The 24678-nt window shown below is 37.3% G+C and overlaps 1 protein-coding gene across 1 annotated transcript in view; it reads right to left on the bottom strand.

Moving 5' to 3' along the window:
- TNNI3K (TNNI3 interacting kinase) overlaps positions 1-24678 on the bottom strand; it is a 279546-nt gene that overhangs the window by 34292 nt on the left and 220576 nt on the right. The window contains exons 22-23 of the mRNA XM_024734607.1: positions 23687-23746; positions 20326-20495 (exon numbers count right to left, since the gene is read on the bottom strand). Coding sequence (XP_024590375.1) covers positions 20326-20495; positions 23687-23746 — 230 coding nt within the window. The remainder of the gene's footprint in view (positions 1-20325; positions 20496-23686; positions 23747-24678) is intronic.

Here is a 24678-nt window from a genome sequence, read left to right as displayed (position 1 = left end):
GTTGAACATCTTTCCATGTGTCTGTTGGCCATCTGTATGTCTTCTTTGGAAAAATGTCTATTCAGGTCCTCTGCTCATTTTTTAAAAATTGGATTGTTTGTTTTTTTGATAATGAGTTGTATAAGTTCTTTGTATATTTTGGACATTAAGCCCTTATCAAATACACGGTTTGAAAATATCTTCTCCCATTCAGTAGGTTGTATTTTCATTTTGTTGATAGTTTCCTTCACTATGCAAAAGGTTTTTAGTTTGATGTGGTCCTATTTATTTATTTTTGCTTTTGCTTCTCTTTCCTGAGGAGACAGATCCAAAAACTTCTTGCTAAGGCCAATGTCAAAATCCATACTACCTATGTTTTCTTCAATGAGTTATATGGTTTCAGGCCTTACATTTAAGTCTTTAACCCATTTTGAGTTTATTTTTTAACATGGTGTGAGAAAGTAGTTCAGTTTGATCCTTTTGCATGTAGCAGTCCACTTTCCCCAACATCATTTATTGAAAAGGCTGTCTTTTCCCCATTGTATATTCTTGCCTCCTTTGTCATAGATTAATTGACCACATAAGTGTGAGTTTATTTCTGGGCTCTCTATTCTGTTCCATTGCTCTATGTGTCTGTTTTTGTGTCAGTACTATCCTGTTTTGATTATTGTAGCTTTGTAGTATAGTTTGAAATAAGGGTATGTGATACCTCCAGCTTTGTTCTTCTTTTTCAAGATTGTTTTGGCTAATTGGAGTCTTTTGTTGTTCCATACACATTTTAGAATTATATTATCTAATTCTGTGAAAAATGCCATTGGAATTTTGATAAGGAATGCATTGAATATGTAGATTGCCTTGGGTAGTATGGTCATTTTAAAAATATTAATTCTTCCAATCCATAAGCACAGAATATATTTCCATTTGTCTGTGTTATCTTCAGTTTTTTTTCATCAATGTCTTATAGTTTTCCAAGTACAAGTCTTTTACTTCCTTGGTTAGATTTATTCCTAGGTATTTTATTCTTTTTGATGCAATTGTAAATGGAATTTTCCCCTTAATTTCTCTTAATTGATAGTTTGTTGTTAGTGTATAGAAATGCAACAGATTTCTGTATATTAATTTTTCTCCTGCAACTTTACTGAATTCATTTATTAGTTCTAATAGTTTTTTGGTGTCATCTTTAGGATTTCCTATATATAATATCATATCATATGTAAACAGTGACAATTTTACTTCTTCCTTCCAATTTGGATTCCTTTTATTTGCTTTTCTTGTGTGATTGCTGTGGCTAGGACTTCCAATACTATGTTGAATAAAAGTGGAGAGAGTGAGCATCCTTGTCTTGTTCCTGATCACAGAAGAAAATGATTTCAGCTTTTTCCTGTTGAGTATGACGTTGGCCATAGGTTTGTCACATATTATGTTGAGGTATATTCTCTCTGTATCCACTTTGTTTACAGTTTTTATCATAAATGGAAGTTGAATTCTGTCAAAGCTTCTTCTGCATCTATTGAGATGATCATATGATTTTTATTCTTCAGTTTGTTAATGTGGTATATCACATTGGTTGATTTGCAGTTATGAACCACCCTCGCATCCTTGGGATAAATTCCATTTGATCTTGGTATATGATCCTTTTAATGTGTTGTTGAATTCGGTTTGCTAATGTTGAGAATTTTTGCCCCTATGTTCATTAGTGATATTGGCCTATAATTTTCTTTTTTTTTTGGTGTCTTTGTATGGTTTTTGTATCAGGATGATGCTGGCCTTGTAGAATAAGGAACACTCCTTCATCTTCAATTTTTTTGGAAGTGTTTGAGCAGGATAGGTGTTAACCTTCTTTAAATGTTTGGTAGAATTCACCTGTGAAGTCATCTGGTCATCTGGTCCTGAACTTTGTTTGATGGGAGTTTTTTTCATTACTGATTCAATTTCATTACTGTTAATTAATCTGTTCATATTTTCTATTTATTCCTGATTTAGTACATTTCTAGGAGATTGTACATTTCTAGTTTATCCATTTCTTCTAGGTTGTCCATTTTATTGTTGTATAATTGTTTGTAATTCTGTGGTGTTGGTTGTGACTTCTCTTTCACTTCTGATTTTATTTGGACCCTCTCTCTTTGATGAATTTGGCTAAAGGTTTATCAATTATGTTTATCTTGTTAAAGAACCAGCTCTTAGTTTCACTGATATTCTCCATTTTTAACTGTCTATTTCACTTATTTCTGCTCTGATCTTTATCATTTCCTTCCTTCTACTAACTTTGGGATTAGTTTGTTCTTCTTTTTCTAGTTTCTTTAGGTGTAAGTTTAGGTTATTTGAGATTTTTTTTGGTTTCCTGAAGTAGGCTTGTGTTGCTATAAACTTCTCTCTTAGAACAGTTTTTGCTGTGTCCCATAGATCATTGTGTTTCCATTTTCATTTTTATCTGTGCATTTTTTGATTTCCTCTTTGATTTCTTCAGTGACCCATTGGGTCTTTAGTAGCATATTGTTTCGCCTCCACATGTATTTTTTTCTTTCTTTCTTTTGCAGGCTTTTTTTTAAAGTTGATTTCTCATGTCATACCTTTGTGGTTAGAAAAGATGCTTGATATGATTTCAATCTTCTTAAATTTACTGATACTTATCTTATAGCCTAGCATGTGATCTATCCTGGAGAGTGTTCCATATGTACTTGAAAATAATGTGTATTCTGCTGCTTTTAGATAGAATGTTATTTATATATATATATTAAATCCATCTGGTCTAATATGCTGTTTAAAGCCAATGTTTCCTTATTGATTTTCTGTCTGGATGATCTGTCCATTGATGTAAATGGGGTGTTAGAGTCTTCTAGTATTGTGTTCCTGTCAACTTTTTCCTTTGTTTGTTAATATTTGCTTTATGTAATTAGGTGCTCCTATGTTGGGTGCATATACATTTACAATTGTTATATCTTCTTGTTGGATTGACACCTTGAGTATGTACTGTACTTTTTGTCTCTTGTTACAGTCTTTGTTTTAAAGTCTATTTTGTCTGATATAAATATTGGTACACCAGCTTTTTATTTCCATTTGCATGGAATACCTTTTTCCATCACTCACTTTCAGTCTGTGTGTGTTTTTATATTTGAAGTGAGGTCTTTATGCAGCATATATATGGGTCTTGATTTTGTACATGATCAGCCACTCTATGTCTTTTGATTGGAGCATTGGTCTATTTACATGTAAAGTAATTATGTATAAGTATGTACTTATTTTCATTTTGTTTTTTGATTGTTTTTGTAGCCCATTTTTGTTTGATTCTTTTGTTCTCTTACCTTGTGATTTGATAAGTATCTTTAGTTATGTTTGGATTCCTCTGTCTTTTTTTGTGTGTGTATCTATTATAAGCTTTTGATTTATAGTTATAATGGGGTTCATATATAACAACCTATATATATAGGTGATTATTTTAAGTTGATGATCTCTTAAGTTTGAATGCATTCTAACAACCCTACCATTTTTCTTCCCTGGCCAATGTTTAATGTTTTTGACATCACATTTTTGTTTTCTGTATCCCTTAACTACTTACTGTGAATATTGATAATTTTACTACTTTTCTCTTTTAACCCCTCTACTAGCTTTATAAGTGGTTGATCTACTACTTTCACTATATGCTTGCTTTGCCAATGAGATCTTTTCCTTTCATAATTTCCATATTTCTAGTTGTAGTCTTGTCTTTTCTGCTTAGAGAAGTCCCTTTAACATTTCTTGTAAAGCCAGTTTAGTGGTGCTGAACTCTTTCTAGCTTTCGCTATTCTGTAAAGTTCTTTATCTCTTTTTCAAGTCTGAATGATAGCCTTGATGGGAAGAGTATTCTTGGTTGCAGGTCTTTTTCCTTTCATCACTTTGAATTTGTTATGCTGTTTCCTTCTGGCTTGCAGTTTCCACTGAAAAGTCAGCTGATAATTTTATGGGAGTTCTCTTGTATGTCACTAGTTGCTTTTCCCTTGTTTCTTTTAAGATTCTCTTTTTACCTTTAATTTTTGCTATTTTAACTATAATGTGTCTTGGTGTGGATCTCTTTGTGCTCACCTTGTTTGGAAGTCTCAGTGCTTTCTGGACTTAGATGTCTGTTTCCTTTCCCAGCTTAGGGAAGTTTTCAGCTATTATTTCTTCAAATAAGTTCTCTGCCTCTTTCTCTCTCTCTTCTACTTCTGGGACTCCTGTAATGTGAATGTTAGTATGCTTGATGTCCCAGAGGTCTCTTAAACTATTCTCATTTTAAAAAATTCTTTTTTCATTTCTGTGGAGTTGGGATGATTTTCACTACTCTTTCTTCCAGTTCACTGATCCATTCCTCTCTATCATCTGATCTACTTTTGATCTCTTCTAGTGGATTTTTGTCTTCAGTTATTGTATTCTTCAGCTCTGTTTGGTTCTTCCTTATATTTTCTAACTTTATATTAAACTTCTCACCATGTTCATTCATTCTTCTCCCAAGTTCATTGAGCATAATTACCTTGAATTCTTGATTATTACCTTCTATTCCTTACCAGGTAGATTGCTTATCTCCACTTTGTTTTTTTCTTTTTCTGAGGTTTTGTCTTGTTCCCTTGTTTGGAACATATTCCTCATCTCCTCATTTTGCCTAATCCTCTGTGTTTATCTCTATGCATTAGGTAGCTCAGTTAAATTTCCTAATCTTGGAGAAGTGGTCTTATGTGTGAGACATCCTATGAGGCTGAGCAGCATATTCCCCTCTAATGTTCTAAGGGTGCCCTCTATGTGGGCTGCATGGGCTCTTTTGTTGTGATGTGGCTGACTACTCTGGGTGCACTGGTAGGTGGGGCTAGCACTCAGCCCTCTTGGCTGCCAGCCCACTGGTGGGCAGGGCAGAGTCCCAGTGTAGCTGACTGTGTGGCCTGGAGGGTCCCAGGCCTAGTGCTGACCTGCTGGTAAACCCAGAGCTAATAGGCTAGTGGGAAGACTCCACTTGACAGCACCACTGTCCTTGTGGTAGAATAAGCTTTGAAAAACAGCAGCTGCCTGCATCTATGTCCCCATGGGGGAGTCCCAGTTGCTTCCTGCCCCTCTGGGAGGTTCTCCAAGATCAGCAAGTGGGTCTGACCCAGGTTCCTTTTAAATTACTGCCTCTGCACTGGGACTTGGAGTATGTGAGATTTTGCACATGCCCTTTAAGAGTAGAGTGTGTTTTCTATAGCCCTCTGGCTCTCCCATATGCAAGCCCCACTGGCCTTCAAAATAAGACATTCTGGGGTTCATCTCCCAGTGTAGGACTCCTGGGCTGGGGAACCTGGTATGGAGCTTGGACCCCTTGCTCCTTGAGGAGAACCTCTGCAATCGTGATTATCCTCCTGTTTGTCAGTCAGTTACCTAGGGGTATGAGTCTTCACTATACCATGTCTCCACCCCTCCTACCTCTCTCATTATGCTTCCTTCTTTATATTTTTAGTTGTGGAAAACCTTCTCTGCTAGTCTTCAGGTTATTCTCATAGAAAGTTACTCTGTAAGTACTTGTAATTTTGGTGTGCTCATGGGGGGAGGTGAGCTAAGGGTCTTCCTTCTCTGTCATCTGGTAACAAATTTCCCATAAATTCTGTTTAAATTTATACCATGTGTCACTAATGAGTCTGTGCCCCACCAGCTTTCCTTATTTTATCCTATGTTTTCAGTGTCTCTCCTCTTCAGTATAGATTCATTGCCTGGCAATCCATAGCTAGTGTTCTTCTTACTCTCTAATTCACTGTCATTTCCAGAGAAGGACAAATGGGCAACCTGCTGGACATACCTCAAGGCCAATGGTATGTCTCTCCTCACTCTCATAAATACCTCCCTCTGTGTTTACATGACCCAAGACTCTTATACTGTATAATCACATTGTATTATAAATACATTTGGGGTCTATATTCCATACTAGACTACTTAAAGGGAGGAAAAATTGTACTATGTACCCTTTTTGACTTCTCCAATTCCTAGAAAACTCCTGGTATGATGCAGGCACTATGTAAAATGGATGATTGACTTACTGAGACAGGAAAGAAAACAAACAGAGCTTCGATTTTCAACCTTGGGGTGTCTAAAAGGCACTCAAGTTCCTATGCATCAGGGCTCATGTGCCTGGATGACTAGCTCATGTGACACTAAATTAAAGTGCTGTATTGTTAGGGATTGCCAGTGTGGCTAAAACAAGTGCTTAAATCTCACCACAGAATTGTGCTTCTCCATGTTCTTAGTTTCAATGGACCCTAATGTGGAACAAAAAGTAGACTTTAGAGTCAGTCAAAAGGTTTGCATTGACTGAGCCATTCATTCATTCATTTAAGATACATGTACCTACCACTTACTATGTGTGTCTGTGTGTAGGGGGGCAACTGAAATAATTATAATTATTATAATATAGTTTCTGACTCTGATGGGATATGCATGGGATAAGATGGCAACAAACATGATGTGTATCTAGCCAATTGAAGGCATCCAGGGAGACTTCCAAGAAGAAGAGATTTTGGAGCTGAGCTTGGCCTTCATTGACTCTTCCATGTATCTGTGTGCTAAGAAGGTGGAGGTGGGGTGAGGAAGTTTGAAAACTGCTCTTGTGTGTGCTGTTTGCAAGTTGGAACGTGATTGCCTTGACATATGGATAATGGATAATGGATAATACGGGGATCTTGCAACTGGAGCACTATATGATATCTGTAACAAAATTCAGATAATGATTCATTCAACATTTCTTTCAACATATTTTCTTTAGTGTAATGGACTATGCCAGTTGGTATTGCAAGTATAAAATTATTTCACATGGTTGGGTATCCCCCTCAAGGAACTTACACAACATAGACATGATACTAAGTAGAAAGTGAGGTAAGGTAAATGAAACTTTTCTTAGAAGAGAGAAAACTCTTTCCATCAAGTGTAAGGATGGAATTAGGAATGCTTGTAGGGAGAGGTGATGCAACCTTGAAGAAGGGGTAGGATCTAGAAATATAGAGACAATGGGGACAACATTCTAAATATACTAGAGCTAGAAGTGTCCACAGAGATTGGCAAGTCCTGTGCTTCTTAAATTTTAATGTACATTCACAAGTCACGTGTTAAAATCTTGAAAACACAGATTATGGTTCAGTAGGCCTGTGTGGCCCCTAGGAGTCTTAATTTCTAACAAGCGCCTAGGTGATGCTGAAGCTGGTGGTCTGTGGGCCACACCTTGAGTAGCAAGGTCCAGTTCACATGCCTCAGAATAATCCCTGAAACCCAGGGCGGGAAGGGACTTGCCCACGCCACAGGGTTGATTAGTATGAGGGCAGCCCTCTGTCTCACACTGCAGCAGCTCGGCAAGTAGTGAAAAGATTATAAGCTTTGGAGTCAGGCTGATCTACGCTCAATCTTGGCCCTGCTGTTTACTAGTTGCAAAGCCTTGGGAAGGTCATTTATCCTTTCTGTGCTCCAGTTTTCTCATTTGTAGAATACTGATAAATAACTCCTAACTTGTAGAAGAGTTGTGATAAGTCAATGATCTGACTGGCATACAAAAAAATGTGTAATAGTGTCTGGAACACAGTAAGTGATCAAAACACGCAATGTGTCTTCTCTTGCTTTTTTGACCAGGTTAACATTGTCATCAGTGCACATGGCTTCATCTCTGACATCTGTCTCCTAGGTCCTAGGCTGTATTGGCATCCAGTGACATGCAGGGGGGACCATTAACGCTGGTTGGCAAATAGGTCCCTGATTAATGCCAAATATAGAGGATTTAATTTTTTTTTTTTTTTGCTGTCTCTTTGGAAAAGGATTAAAAAGGTAATAAACATATTCCATTAGTGCATTCTTGGTATTTTTTTTTTGCAATTGAGGCCTTTAAAACACCTGCTCATTAATAGAAAATGCTCAGACAATATCAAAAATATTAATGATAGATGTTTTTCATTCCACTTTGGTTAATTCCTTTTTTCCCTGGGTTCATGATTTTTTCAGGCTGTCTTAACTGCTTACCTAAATACTAAGAAAAACTCAATCTCATGGTTTTCAAGGAGATAATAAGAAACAATGATTTGTGAAATGTCTTCTCTAATGAGAAATTTCCTGTTTCAAATACTGGCAAGCAAAAGAAGGATGTTGCAGTTTTTGCATTGTATGAGGGTTAGATTCAGTCTACCTGGAAGATGGTAAAGGTGAAAAGAAGAAAAAAAATCTATGAGGAATTAACCCTGTTAAACTGTGCAGTGCCACTGTAAGAGCTTCTTCAGAAATCTATTTAGAAATCTCTGCTCTTATATCTGAAGCATTACAGAGACACCAGCATCACCCACTTCTTATTACTGCAAACATGGCAACAGTTGCCATGCTAGCAAGAGATTCGAAGCACAAACACTGGAGTCAGGAGGGAGCAGGGCGGGGCCCGAGCTGGAGTCAGAGCTGCTGAACAGTGCACAGGGCTGCCTGTACAGATTTAATTAGGCCAGTTGTTCTCTTTGGTCCCCGTGCTGTGTCCTGTCAGACATTTCAGTAGAGCAGCAGCAGTCTCAAAAGCAGATTTTTTGGACCAGGTCTTTTACTATCAGTCGTACACAACCATCACCGCCAAAAGCAGGATCTGTGTGCTTTGATGAAGGCAAGAGTGGGTCTGGGCCCTCGTTTTGGTTATGAATGGAGAAAGGACAAGAGTTTCTCTTCGTTTCCAGGAATGAAAAACTCATAAAACTCTTATCATTAGAAAGTCAGGCTATTCCTTGTCCCAATATGTCATTTCACCTAATTGAAAACTGAGAAATCTGTCACCATTTATTTAGCAGTTTGCCTTGGGCGAATCTTTGCAGGTTCCCTTCCTGTGGCTGGGAATTAGTTAATTAGTATTACAAAATGCTTGAAGAGGGAAATGCACTCTGGCTCACCCTTTGGGTTTTGAGGGGGCCCATTTTAGGTTGCTAACAAGCACTGCTGAAGGATAGAAAAGAACCCGAGATTACAGCATCAGCCACGGTAAGAGCTGCATCTTTCCCTCTCTCAAGTGCCTATGTAGTAACCTACATATGTCACTTGCTCACTCTTTTCATGCAAATCTTTTTTGCTTGACAATAAATCAGGTCCTTGAAGCTTATAAAAAAGGTGTCAATTTTACACATGTAGGGCTCTTCTCATATCTTCACTTTTATTAATTTCCTATTTTTCATCACTTTCTCTTTTGAACAGAATATTTTGTTTGATGTTCTTTCTTTTACATTTTTCATGGAAAAAGGCTGTTTCAAACTAAGGGTGGTTTTAAAGTCAAGGAACTGAAGGAAAGAATCGACATTTTTCACCTGCTCCTAACTTTAAGGCTGAATGCCTCTGTTCAGTGAAATCTCTAAGGCTCTCTCCTCAGTACAGCAGTCAGAGGGCCGAAGGCCTCACCCGTGCTTTGTCAACTGATTGCTAGGTGGCGCTAGAGAGCAAGGCAACTAGAAAAGAGCTACTGACACAACTGCTGTAGGTCCACATTAGCTGGAAGGAAGTTCTTACATTGAGCCCTATTGCATTTCAGAACAGACTAGTTCCAATTTTGATGACTTGTAGGATATCAGCAACATGAGATGCAGAGAGCACCAGCAATCAATTTACAGTCTTCTGTCTTCCTTTCACTTTTTGTGTGTCTGTGTGCCTCTGGGAATTGTTTTCTTATTTCACTACAGTGCTTTCTGAGTATGGTACCTAGGGCTGTGGTGAAGAGGTTTTGTATAAATATAAATAGATGGATATGCTTATTTTTTAACCTTTATGGAAATAGTTTTAACTTCCTCCACTTTCTTTAATTTTCCCTCCTTATTAGATGACATTCAAGCACATAATGAAGAGGTATAAGAAGTACTTTCACACCCTCACACAACATGTGTAGCTATGTATTATCTCTCTCAACCCCATACCCCATGACATTAAGAAATTTTCTGCTTTTTTTAATTAGAAAAAATTTAGGGACAGATTTGAGCTTAAAAAGAAAGAGATAAAAGGCAAATGACAGGCATCATGCCACTTGCTTAGACTCCCTTGATTAGGCAAGCAATGTCTTACTCTCCTCACTACACAAACAATGTGAACAAGGTCCATAGAACTTAAGTGAGTTAGACCACTCTCTATAAGCTCAAAATACATTGCTGAATTGAGGATTAGGTATTAATGTGATGCTCTGATACACACTGGGCTCTTTTGTAAACACTAGATGTGATATTTTAAATCAACAATGTTTAACAAGTAAAAAAGAGTTCAGAAAGCCAAAGATGCTTTTTATTATTTTCTTAAATTTATAGATCTTAAAATTATTTCTATGTAGAATCAGCTAAAAGATTCTGGGCATTCATTGTATTTATGAGTTAAAGGGCAGTGTTTGTCTTCATTTCCAGGACTGAAAAACTCATGAAACCTTCATCACTGGATAGGTTTTATTTTGTTGAACAAAAATATCAGCTAAAAGATTCTTTTTTTGTTTTTAATACAGTGAATTCAATTGACTACTATAGTAGAGAGTACATTTAATGAGAAAAAAATGTCTGGTTTTACAATGTACTTAATTCAATAAAGAAATCATACTAATGTTCAAAACTGGTCCCCAAATATTTAGGAGGAAGGAGTTTATGTTTTTATATGTTCTGATTAGTTTTTGCTGCTTCTAGAAATGTGGCCAGGGAATAAGGCTGGTTTCCAGAGACATGATTAAAGAAGAGAGAGAGGACAGGGTTAGGCCACGGTCTGCTCGTGAATGAGGCAGCAGATATGGAATTTGTTTTGTCCAGGTTAGGTGTGTATCAGTGCAGGCAGCTGATTATAAAGATCTGTTATGAGCAGGCATAAGCTGAGGTAAAGTGGCTAGTATCAGAGTGAGAAGGGAAATTTTTCCTTCAATCAAAGGCTGTACTGGCCATAGACTGAGAATGAGCTACGTTCCATTGAAGCTGGAAGAGTTTTCGAGGCAGGTAGTTCAGTACTCTGGATAGCTCCCTGCTGATTATCCTCAAAGCCCAAACCAGAGGTTAGAAGTTTCTGCTTCTTAAAGACAGTTCAAACATGTTGGCCAAGCATAGTCTCCAGAGGCAGCATGGTGTAATGGAAACACCACCAGATAGGCCCAGATTCAACTATTAATTACCATTTTTCCACTATACAGTTTCATTAAAATTACTTAAATCGTTGGAGTCTCAGTTGTAAAACAAACTGAAAAATGGAAACCAGGAGGCCTACTTCATAAGATCGTTGTGAGGATTAAATGGAATCATGTTGTGAGGCCTATCATGATCATTCATTCATTCCACAAGTAGGTATTTAGCAACTATTAGACCCTATTCTAAGTACTGGAGACACAGAATCAAAAAGGAGAGATATTCATGCTCTCATGATGTTTACAATTTAGTGTAGATACCAATAAAAAAGTAAGTGGTTGGCTAAAAGTATACTTCCAGGCAGATGTAAGTGCCATGAAGAAGCTATTCTACTGATTCTTGTGGGCCTAAAGCTTGAATTTTATTGGACTACATGGGAGAAATAGCATGGGCCCACGCCAGGTGGGAGGTCAGTTAATAAACACCTGTATAAAGCTAAAATCTTTGAAGGACAACACCAAGATTGGGTGAGCCAGGAATAATAACATCCATTCTACATAGGAAGATACAGAGGATAATTGCTCCATGTCATCCTTGGCTCCAGATAAACTAAGAAAAATGAAAAAATGAAATATTTGCCCTGAGAGGTCCGATCCACAAGCCCATTCACATGCAAGTTTTAAAACAAAAATATCACTACATGTGTTTTACGGAAAACTCCAAGTTGAAGTTTTTAAGTGGTTTGGTGGGTTAGTGTCCCCAGATAATCAGAAAGAGCAAAAGCAAATCATCTGTGAAGTAACTTACACCAAATAAAGGTCAAAAAATTGCCAGCGATAAAGTTCCAAGGAATATGAGCTACAATAGAAACAAAAATTTCTAAATACATTTTAAAACAAGGAGTAAGAATTATCAGGAACAATGAACTACATAATTATATCCAAAAACTTCATATAGAGAAATAGCAGATATTCAGGTATATTAATAGAATCTAAAATAAATGTGTATGAAAAGAAGAAATAATTTAGAAGTGTGTAGAAGAAACAGATTTTCAAAAGAGTCTAGTCAAATTGCAAAAGCTATACAATTTCTAGAATTGGAATAGATATTAGAAATGAATTGAATTAGAAATGCAATGAAGAGAGCAGCATATTAGATCCAGCTACCAAGTGTACTGGATAGATTTGAAGAAATTACCAGAAAGCAGCATAGAGAAAGTAAAGGGTGGAAAATTTTTAAAAAAAGATTGAGAAATGTGGAAAATAGAGTGAGAAGATCTAAAATACATCTAATTAGAAGTCCATAAAGAGAGAAGATGGGGTAAAGACATATTAGAAGAGGTAGTGACTGAGAATTTTCCAGAATTTATGAAAGATATCAATCTTCAGATTCTGGACATCTAATAAATTCAAAGCAAGATAAATAAAAATAAATCCATACCTGTATACAACATAGTTAAACTGTACAATACAAAAAACAAATTCTAACAACAATTAGAAAGGGCAGATTAAAAATAAAATAAATGACAATTAGATTCACAGATAATATTTTAACAGCAGCAACAACAACAAAGATATGGAAAAGCACGTTAAAGTTTCAGGGGAAAATAATTAAACACCTTAAATCCCATATCCACTAAAATATACCTCAAGAAAGAGGGAAAATAAAGGTGTTTTCAGAATGGAAAACTCCTTTTCCGTTCAATAGTAAGATAAGAGAATCTCAGGTGAGAGTTACCTAAGGAGACAAATGTGTTCATGAACTAACGCTCTTGTGAAGGAAGGCTCTTCTTTTTGGCCTTTTACCTGGGTAGCCTCTTCTGACATCAAACATCCCAGCAGCTTTTAAAATCCCTCTGTTTTTATGTAGCTTCGTGAGAGATCCCATAGCTTTTCCAAACTTGGTTACATAGCTCCCATTATGGGGCCATAAAATAGAGAACAGAGGGCTTCCCTGGTGGCGCAGTGGTTAAGAATTCACCTGTCAATGCAGGGGACATGGGTTCAAGCCCTGGTCTGGGAAGATCCCACATGCCGCGGAGCAATATTTGGGAGTAGGACAAGTATATTAATATAAAATTTATTAAGTTTAATATGTTAAAGTTTCTAGGGTACCCACTAAGGAACAGAAAACCAGAGTGCCTATTCAAATAATCCAAAGGAAAACAGGCAAAGGACAGAGTGAGAAAAAAACCCAGAGAGAATAAAATAATATGGTAGCAATGAATTCAAATTATTTCAGCAATCACAATGAATGTAACAATCAACATGACAAAAGGTATAAGAACATTGCAGAGAAGATTATAAAACCTAACTAAAAGATGTTAAAGAACATCTAAATAAGTACAAAAAGTACTATGTTCATGGAAAGGGACACTCAATATCATAAAGATGTCATATCTTCCCATATTGATCTATAGGTTTAAAATACCTATAATCAAAATCTTATGTTTTTGTGAAAAAATGCAAGCTGATTATAAAATTTATATGGAAGAAAAAAAGTCAAGAATAGTCAAGATGGGCTGTGCCCTACCAGAAATCAAGAGTTTAATAATGCTATTGTAATTAAAATCGTATACAACTGACACAGGGATAAACAAATGTCCCAATGGAACAGAATAGAAAAACTGAAAACAGACCTATCTAAATGTAGATCCTTGGTATGTGAAAGAACTCCTTTTATAGATCACTGAGAAAGGGATGACTATTCTTTTTAAAAAGGAGGAAAAGAAAGTTCATGGTCGTTATTTCATGTTTGTTCATCCTGTTCGCTTTATACCTGAACTATATTTCCATCATCTCTCTCTTCAGTGAAACCTTTCTCAACTACCTCAACTCAAAGCAAACTCCCCTTTTAAAACACACTGGGAATGAATATGTCAGTGCCTTCTTTTGTCACACATTTCCAGCACCCAAATTCTATCCGTTTGTTTATTACAAAGAAGTAAGCAGACATTTAATGCCCTAATAGTGAGGGGGTGGGATGGAAAGAAGTTTGAATTAACTGGTTGCTCATTATTTTTGGACAAAAAAAATTTGAACTTGACCGGAAAGTAAGTGTCAAAATTCTGAGCGCCACAGTTTTACTCAAATTTCAGAAATACAAAGCATGGTATTCATAGCCCAACTAATGATTCCTCTAATTTATTATAGATAAAAATATTTAATATTCACCACTTACAGTTCAGTTATAAATGAGATATTGTAGGCACCAGAAAAAAAAACACAAAAGAAAATTTCTTCCCTTAAAGTATTTATGAGCTAATGGGGAATTAAAAATAAATGATCATAATAAAAGACAAAATAACACAAATGTATAAAGTGGCACAAACTACCATGGCCTTTGGTAAGGCATAACTGAGGAGGAGTTAGTCCCAGAAAAGGCTCTTTCATGACATAGTGATCAAACTGACTAGATATTACTGAAGGCTGATTAATATTTTGATAAGATTGGGCAGGACTGTTGAGGTTAAAAAATAGGATATAGGAATAGGTTGACAGTAAATTAAACATGGGGTGTGTATGGGAAATAGTAGAACTTCTAGTTTGTCTATAGTGTGTGTCACCAGGGATGCTATTGCTATTCTGTGCAGGATAATTCTTTATTCTGTGGGATTGTCCAAAACATTGTAGGAAATTCAACACTCTGCCCCCCCGCACTAAATATCAGTGACACCTCCCTTGTCACTGGGAAATACCAAAAATACCAAAATACCAAAAAATATGTCTTACAGTTCCCAAAACCCTAGAGAATTTTTTGAGAAGAGAAGTGACGGCATCAATGTCTAGAACCACTGGACCATCTGATGTTCACTGCAGGGTAAAACTGGAAATGTGTTTCACTGGTCATTTTGGATTCTGGATGACATAACGTCACTTAATTTTAGAGGCAATGTGGAATTATTGGTAGTTTTAAAGTAGGGTAGTGATATAATTGGAGGTCTACAGAAGGAAGATTACGCTGGCAGTAGAGGGTTAAGTGGATTATGGCACGGGGAAGCTGGGACTCGAGGGAGAGAATTTAAAGACATGACAAAGAAAGCAGAGCAGCCAAGTTTGGACATATGGACTGGGGGCTAACTGTGTGTGTGTGTGTGTGTGTGTGTGTGTGTGTGCATGTGTGTGTGTGTGTGTATGTGTGACACAGAGAGCAAGAGAGAGACAGAGAGTTAGAGCCATGGGTTGAAACTGCTGATTGTGGTGAGCTGGCAAGAGAAATAAATTGGGAATGAAGAAGGGATTGGAAGAAAAGTGAGTATTTAAGGAGCCTGAGGGAAGTTTCAGTACAAAGAAGCATGGAGGAGAGGTAGTAGACTAAAAAGGGGAGTATTTGCCCTTCGGTGGTGAAGAGACACCACACTATGGCTGAAACTGGATAAACCATCCTGCTCCACAGAAGCGAGTGGACACAAGCCCCTCACCGCTCCTTTTTTCATTCCTCCTAGGAGCATTGGTTTCATGGTGCTATCATCTTACACAGTTGCTGCATTCTGGAAAAACTATGTGTAAGTTAAAATTTGATAACATATTCAACTTTTATAAGTTGAATTGCATTCTAAGTGCACTAGGCAAGCTTTCTATTTAAAGGAACCCTTTCATGGACCCTTTTGTAATGTGAAAAATTAATTCCAAATCAATCTGTTTCACAGTTCCAATCTCTGGATCTCTGCTCTCTTCTCCTGGACAGCTAACTAGGTCATAGCATTCTATTCTCAGAGCCCAGCCCCACATAAACACTAATTGGTTTTCACATCTGAAAGGTTGTGTATCACTTTGTCATTTCTAAATTTACATGATGTAATCCATGTACAAGATGGGAGATTTCATACCCTGTGGGAGGAGCAAGTGCCACATGCTTAGTTTTCCAAATATATCTAAAGACACAAAGTATTTTAAAAGAGGCAGAACTTCAGGAGTGCCTTCCCCAAACTCAGATTTCATCAGTTTGGGATTGCAGCAGGAATTAACAAATGTGTATTACCTTTGGAGAAGATATCTGACACAGTTTCCCACCTTGATATTTATTTTATAAAGACAAATAATAATTAAAAAATGTGGAAATAGAAACCAAAACCCCCGCCAAATCAAGAATTACAAAATTACAGGCTGTAACTTTCATAACCCCAAAATTGAAAAAATAAATGCACTATTTTTAAGACATTGTTGAGGGCTCCGAGACCCAAAATTGGTAACATTTTGGGTGAGGACTACAGGCCATATCTTGCTGCTATTTAAGAAAAAATAATGCTGGGCTAAAAATTACACCTTGTGTGATTGTAACGAGTTAGTTAGAAAGTCTCTTAGATCAGAGGTTGCTAGCACCTTGCAAGGACTTTTGGGAGAGACCACACAGGTAATCAGCCTTCAGAATGGTCGCCTTTTGTCACAGCTGCTGTTTTACCTTGGCACTCACGGTCCTCTTTTGTTTATCCCATCAGTTGCATCAGATTGACTGGAAGGTTAGATTGTAGTATTCTCTTTCAGCATGCTTCTCATGCTTGGATGTATATTGGGCTCACCTGGAAAACTTTAAAAGCTCCTGAAGTCTGGATGCCATCCCCATGGATTTTGGTTTAATTGGTCCTGGACACTGGTACTTGTAAAAGTTCCCCAGGTGATACTTAATGTGCAGCCAAAGAGCCGGCTGAATTCCAGGTTGTTAAACTCACGACCCTGCTGGATCCTTGGATTCTTTGACTTTAAGAACCTATTGATCTCTGGTCTCATTTGCTCTTTCCTATACACATGCTGAAAAGGCAGGCTTGGGAGGAGTCATTGAATTCTTTCCCTGACCAACTTCCAGAAGACATTGGAAGAAGTCCAGCAAATACAAGTATTGGCAAAATATATCAAACTTCTGAAAAGTGACCCCTCCTGTGCCAGAGAAATTCAGAAAGCATAGGAGAGTCCTGCGTGAGGACTCCAATTCTGCTTCAATAAACTTAATAAAGTTACTTACCCTTTCTGAGCCTCAGTTTCCTTATCTATAAAAATTGGAATACCTAACTTCTAAGGTTTACTTAAATGAGTATTCAAAGTGTCTAAAATAGTGCCTGGCATGCAGTAGAAATGCAATAGTGATAGCTATTTAAAAGGAAAGAATAGAGAAAATAATTAAAGCTTATTGACTGATTATGCTCCAAAATAATAATAATTACAAATTATTGAGCCAATTTATCCAATTTTTTATCCTCAGAACAAATATTTGTTACATATTGACTTCATTCCAATTACACTGCTAGCTACTAGGGTTACAGATATGAATAAAACAGACATGGTGCATCTTACAACTTAGCTAAATGCTTTACTTATTTCTGGAGTTGATTTCAAGCAGTCCAAAGATTGACCTTACTAGAGGAGTGATACAACTACAAACTGATCTTCAATGCACCCTCACAACAAATACTCAGGGTGTGCTAGGCTGTTAAGAGAAATTTGTACCAAGTAGACAGACAAGTACTTATCAGGGTTCCATAGCTGTCCCGAAGGGCCAGGGAGGTATAAAAAACCATGTGAGAATATCAAAGGGAGCGTCTCAAAACACCTGATGATTTTTTCCCACCCTGTTTGGGCAGTTTTCGGAGTAGTGGTGTACCTTCTTCCGGGTTCTTGAAGGCCAGAGCAGCTGTGTTCCCTCCACCCCCAACCCATCCAGTTGGGTGTGCTGCTGTGCCTCCCATCTGGGTAGCTGTCTATGTATTATAAGTTGTGTGACTTACCTACATTATGGGAACTTGCACCCTCTGCTTGGGTCTGTTGGCATTTTTCACTCAGTCACTCATGTGACAATACTGCCTCTCCCCGTAACAATCCTAAGAGCTAGTATTACTATCTGTATATTACATATAAGATGTAGGTAACTTGTCCAAGGTCACTGAGCTCTTAAGTGGTAAAGCAAGGACTGAACCTCACATCCGACTCCACAACTCATCCTCTTAACCTCTGCCTCAAGTGGACAAAGCTTGGGTGACTATGCTTTGGAAATACCAAAATCTGTCTCTTCAGATAATTTTAAAACCACAAGTAAAGAAGAAGAAGAGCAGATGGAATTGAAGATGATGTTGTGACTGAACCTAATCTAATCTTGGCCTATGAGCCCCTTATGAAATTATGTGAGAGACTGGAGTCCAATAAAGAGTTGTGTTCAGTTTGCCTTGTTATCAATCAAGCCTGCTGATACTTAACTTCATGACATTCCATAGATTAAAGTTCATGATTCAGGTTCTCATCTCTTCATAGCTGCAGCTGCAACTCTTTTGTCAGACCAGGAATATAATAACTATGGCTAAAAAGGCAACAGTAGCAATTTGTAGATGGTATAGGATCCTTGCTAAATCCAGATAATCTTTCCTCAAATTCAGGATAAAAATGTTGACTCTGATGACAGAATGTGTGAATGTGTATATGTGCATGTGTATGTATAAGTGCACATGTGTAATGGCTCATGTACAAATGCTCTGGAGCACATGTGGAAGGACAGAGATTTTAAGCCAGTCTTTTCTGATTTTCCAGGAGTTGCAGTATGCACTTTGTAGGGTAACCATGGAGCTCACAGTGCCTGCCTTTATTGTTCTCCATCCAGATCAGGCCATTGGCGACCAGGTTTACATACATGAAATATGACCCCACCTTCACTCCAACCACATTTGTTTAGACCAGAGGTGGCCATATAATCCAAAGGGACCAATCATATTTTCTCGCATGGCAGACTGTACTTATTCCTACTTCGTTATGCTTTTTGTATTTATGTCCTTTGCCATATGACTCTGTAGGACCTCCCACTAGAGGCTGAGTATATCTTCTCTCCCTATCGATGTTGGACTCAGCTATGCGACTTGCTCAAGGAATGTCGTAGGATGCAGGAGACTGTGTATTGGGGATTGGGGCGTGTAAATGGCACAGTTTGCTATGGAAGAAAGCTGAACTCTTTCTCCCTCTTTTTCTGACTTGCCCCTTTGCTTAAACTTTTTTTTGTGGCTTTTGTTTTTCCTTGAGGTAAAGTTCACATCATATAAAATCAATCATTTTAAAGTGAAAAATTCAGTGGCATTTAGTATATTCACAATGTTTTGTAACCACCACCTCTATCTAATTCCAAAATATTTTCATCCCCCCAAAATAAAATCCCATATCCATTAAGCAGTTACTCTCAATTTCCTCCTCCCCAACCCAGACCCTGGGGCCACCAATCTACTTTTTTGTTTTTATGGGTTTACCTATTGCTATTGATGGAATTGTGTCCGCCCCTCCCTCCAAATTCATATGTTGGGGCCCTAACCCCGTAGGTGACTGTATTGGAAATAGGGTCTTTAAGGTTGTGATTAAGGTTAAATGAGGTCAGAAGAATGAAGCCCTTGATCTGACAGAATTTGTGCCCTTATCAAAAAATAAAAAGACTCCAGAGCTCTCTCTGCCATGTGAGGGTACAGTGAGAAGGTGGCCATCTGTAAACCAGGAAAATTTGAAAGTCCCACTAGAACCCAAACATGCTGGCACACTGATGTCAGATTCCAGCCTCCATGGTGAGAAATTTCTGTTGTTTAAATCATCCAATCTATGGTATTTTGTTATAGCTACCCAAACTGACTAGTACACCTATTCTGGATATTCATATAAATAGGATCATACAATATGTGATTTTTGTCCCTGGCTTCCTTCATTTAGCATGTTTTCAGGGTTCATCCATGCTGTAGCATGCGTCAGTACGTCATTCCTTTTACGGCTGAATAATATTCTATTGTATGGATACCACATTTTTTATCTATTCATCTGTTGATGGATATTTTTTCCCCCACCTTTTGGCTATTGTGAATAGTGCTGCTATAAACACTTGAGTACAGGTATTTGTTGAGTATCTATTTTCAATTCTTTTGGAAATATACCTAGAGGTGGAATTGCTGGGTCATAAGGTAATTCTCAGAACACTGAACTTTTGGTGCTCAGACCTTCAGAGTTGCTTCTTGATTCCCACACAAGAAATTCTTTCTTAAATTCCATAAGAAACTCCCAGAATACTTTAAATAAATTCCTATTGTTGCTGTAGCTAGACAGTTCTTGCTGTAATTAGACAATTCTTGCCTAAGCAAGAGTTAACCCGAAGCTTAGAGAACCTAGACTAACAGACAACAAAATTTCTAATTTTTTGGTCAAAATATTAGAAGAAAAATAGGTTCAAAACTTCCCTTTCAAAGTTTGTCACAGGGGTGGTAAGTTCCTTGTTGATACTAAGCAAATCAGGTGATTATCTTGATGAAATTCTGGAATCTGACTTGACTGTGTAACTGTCAACTACCACTTACCTTTGGGACCAGGCAGCATAGGACCTTGCATTTAGAGCATATTCCAATTCAAAACGACTCCGTAAAGCTGCCACGTGGCTCCGGCCAGGCCCTCCGCGGCTCAGCAGACAATCAGAAGAAGAGGAAGGTGAGAGAGACCCACTGCTGTTACTTGATGCAGGAGACATCAGCTGAGTGAAGGAGGGGCAATTTCAATCAATTAATAAATCCAACAGGCTTAACATCATAGTATAGAATGTAGATTTATTTTAACTTTCCATTCGAGGATTTCTCATATTTTAATTTCTATTCATCTCAGCTTGCTTTTCCTTTCAGCCTCTGATGGCAACACCTGGCTAGCTTTTTTTGACCCAGTTCTGTGATAAGAGCTGGCCCATAAAACTTATGCTTGTCTTTAACAAAACACAGTAGGCTCAAATCAGATTCATAAAATAGAACATTATTATATAATGGTTAAAAGATTCTCTACATTTTTCACTATGGTAATGAGGTTCATGGCAGACTTCCTTTAAATTGGAGCTTACAATTATTCCCTTTACATAAAATTATTTCCTTTACATAAAATGGATTTACACACTTTCCCAAAAATACATCCATTTTATAAAATGAAGGCTGCTTTAATGTCCAGCAAGCATGAGGACTAAATAGAGTTGTTGTAAGAGAATTATAAAAAATATTTACAAATAGTTAAGTATAGTTAGAAAATAGAAGAGTGTGAGGGAAGAAAATGAGAAAGAGAAGAGGAAAAATAAGAAAGAAGTTTTCTTGAACTTTTGACACCCTTGTTACTTATGCACTCTACGTAACACGACTGAGAATATTAGTGCTTTGACATTATAATTTCATAAGACATGTAGAGAGCAGACTTTGGTTTTAAAAAAATAATATATATAAATTCTAAACTCTTCACAGTAGCCAAGACATTTCTAAGTAAAGCTCCGAGAATCATGTGATGTCAGTATTGAAATGAAGCTTCAAACCCTTCAATGATTTAATCTCCTTTACGCATCCTTTTCAAGTCAGCTATGCAATCTGATGGGGAACCTCCAGTGATGGGGAACTCACTGTCTCCAGATCCATTCATTTATGTTAGGACAGCTCCGACCAATGGAAAGTTCTTCCTCACAATTAACCAGTTCTATTATTGTACTTCATTTCCATCTGTTGGCCCACAGAGAACTAGGTCATTCCCTTTCTTATATGACAGTTCTTCAGATGTTTAAAAACAGCTGTTGACTCATCCTAGATTTGTCTTCTCTGGGATAAGCATCCCTGGTTCCTCTAATTGGCTCTCACATACAGGATTTTCAATCCATTCACCACTCTGATCTCTATTCCCTAAAATTTGTGTTCCAGTTTTAATTATCCCTTTGAAAGGACATAACTGGGAACTATTTTGTTTGGCCATCTCAGGAGAGAGAGGAATGATCACATTCTTTATTCAGATGCAAGACAGATACTTCATATTCTAACTCCCCAAAAGCTTATTATCCACTAACCTTCATGATGCTCCTAAACCATATCTCCAACAGTTGATTCTTTTACTATTGTTTCTTTGACTCTGGTGTATGATGATATATTTATTCCTATTAAATTATTTCTTAGACATGTCCTACTACTTTTCCTGCTTTCAAATATTTGTTGTCTCTCTCAACTTTACTATATCTACAAATGTGATGAGCAGAGCCTTCCTCACCTTGATCTTAACCACTGACTAAAAAGTTGAAGAGTAGAGAGGATAGAGCCTTAATGGAGCTACACAAGTTAAGATCCTTAAAGATGATTCTAGTTCATTAATTAGTGCAATGCAGTTCAGCAAATTCTCTTTGCATATAGCCCATAGTTATTCGTCTTTTCCACTAGAGGAGATTGTGCTAAGAGGCTTGGTCAATATAACAAGACTAGCTAGCTTAGCAGATCCTACCATTGTCCCTGTTTCTGGAATTCTCTCTCTGATCTAACTGGATATATTCCAGGCTTGGCACAGCCTTGCTCTGTCAAACACAAAGGTTCAGAGTGAGAAGATACTTGGAACTCAAGCCTGAAAAGCATCTCTCAACATCCCAAGCCTCTGGCAGATGCTCTTGTTAGTAGGGGCTGCTGTAGTCCCACCAAATATACTTCTACTTCTCTCCACCTCATTTGTTTCAGGACTGAAGAGAAGGGAAAGGAAGTTTTATGTTTAAAGAGTAAAGCTTCCTCTTTGTAAGTTCCAGTAAAGATTCATGAGACAGAGCCACTCACTTCAGGCAGTAATCGCAGACCTGGAACACTTTTCCGAAAGATTAGGTTCCAGGGAATTCCCTGGTGGTGCAGTGGTTAAGACTCCGTGCTCCCAGTGCAGGGGCCCCAGGTTCGATCCCTGGTCAGGGAACTAGATCCCACATGCATGCCACAACCAAGAGTTTGCATGCCACAACTAAAGATCCCACGAGCTGCAACTAAGGATCCCGCCTGCCAGAAATAAGACCCAGCACAACCAAATAAATAAATATTAAAAAAAAAAAAAGATTAGGTTCCAGTCACTCTTTGTTAAGATTTTAAGGAAAGAAAACTTTCCTTGGATGGTTCCACTTTGGGATTTAGTTGTGCAATCTCAGGTTGATGCTGTTTTTCCCCATTTTTGCCCCTCCATACACTCGTTTATACATGAGCCTGTATGTATGATGTCCATCCCTCTCTCCTGTAGCACTCACTTGCATTTGGGAATATGTTATTATTTTTGAATTAGTGTTCATGTTTCAGTTCCTTTGCCTATTTTCAAATGCTATCTCCTGAACAGGTGTATAGAAAATTAAGGCAATTATAGAGAAAATTAAAGCAAACAGCTCCTTGATATTAAGGAAAGAAAATTCCATTAGTCTCATTACCAACACACATCACTTTATGTAAAGTATGTGTGGTATAAAAGCAATGTCTCCCAATTAATTTATGTGCTAATTTTAGTAATAATTTTTCCGGTTCTTATTGAACATAAATGGACAATGGTTTAATGTTTTAGCTTACATTTCGTTGTTTGTAAGAAATTTTGTATAGAAAGTAATGATTTACATAATTACCTTCTAACTCATTTGTTATTTTTAAAGTTTTACATATCAATTTTTTAAGCTATGCATACCTATGTCCATTTGCTTGCCTGATTATTTGTTGGAAGGGCCCCAATTCACTCTGAATTTGCCTTTGCCCTACAGATGCAGTCAATTCTCCTCCACCCTAAGAACTTAATTGACAGGGTGAAAGTATGAATGGAGTTATGGACACACACTTTCTTTCCACAAGCACCACCTTAACTACATTCCCCAACGTCATGAGATATTCAAGCCTTTGTAATGGACATATTTCAGAAGCCATAAGTTCTTACCTCAGTGTTGCAGAGACACTCTTCTAACTTGGTAACAACTTCAGAAAATTCAGGTCTTCCCTGTAAATAAAGAAAAGACTTCTTTTCCCCAAAGAATAAAAGGGATGCAGCTATCTTTGGATTTTAAAATTGGATATTTGCATGTGCAAAGAATGAGATTAACAATAAAGTAGATTTTTATTTAAAATACACTTGTATTGAAGTGTTAATTGAATGTTCACTTGCTGTTCATGGAGGGATGTTGAGTCTCCCTCTGATAAGAGTTTTAAGTCAGAATTTGCAACTACATTCAGATAATGAAATAGTGGAAAAGCTTTAATTAGCTTTGTGTGCTTTAACGCGGCAGGTTTGCCTCTTCAAAATCAAACAATAAAAGTGAATACTAAAAACTATTAACTATCTCAGTGCCCTATAATACACTGTTCAATGTGTCTGTAGGGAAAGAACTGCTACAGTTGATTTTCTAATTAGCTTTATTTTTGAAAATACCGTCTCAGATTCAAAACTAAGATCAATAGCAACCTCATGACTATGCCCTACTTTAGGGGTTAAGATGAGCCTTTAATCTTCAAAAACTGTCATTAAAGATATTGTCCACTATGAACCTTCGTGTCAGATGAGTTTGGTCAAATAAACATTTCTTGTATTCTGATTATATTCCAAGCTTTGTTCTAGTCGCTAGAGATATATAAATGATTATGGATCTAAGGAAAAAATTCTCGGGATTTTAGAAAAAGTTGGTTTCTTTTGAAGAAATTATATGCCTTCTTTTTTCAGGTCCTAAGGACATGTTACATAACCTATCATTTCTCCCTTTATGAAACTTCACTGCCAGGAGGTGGATAGCCCAATTTAACATTCAGGTGCAGTAACCAACTAATTTAGATTCTTAGTAGAACAATTTCTCCCTTAATATCTAGCCCTCCCCTGAGGACACTGCTTCCCCCAGGGCTCTCTCAAGAGGAAGCTGTTTTCTCTCACATATTCCTGGA

This window comes from Neophocaena asiaeorientalis, unplaced genomic scaffold (assembly GCF_003031525.2).
Source record: "Neophocaena asiaeorientalis asiaeorientalis breed wild unplaced genomic scaffold, Neophocaena_asiaeorientalis_V1.1 scaffold15, whole genome shotgun sequence".
NCBI classification, from domain to species: domain Eukaryota; kingdom Metazoa; phylum Chordata; class Mammalia; order Artiodactyla; family Phocoenidae; genus Neophocaena; species Neophocaena asiaeorientalis.
The sequence above is the reverse complement of the archived record's forward strand: the minus strand, read 5'-3'. Positions and strand labels throughout refer to the sequence as shown.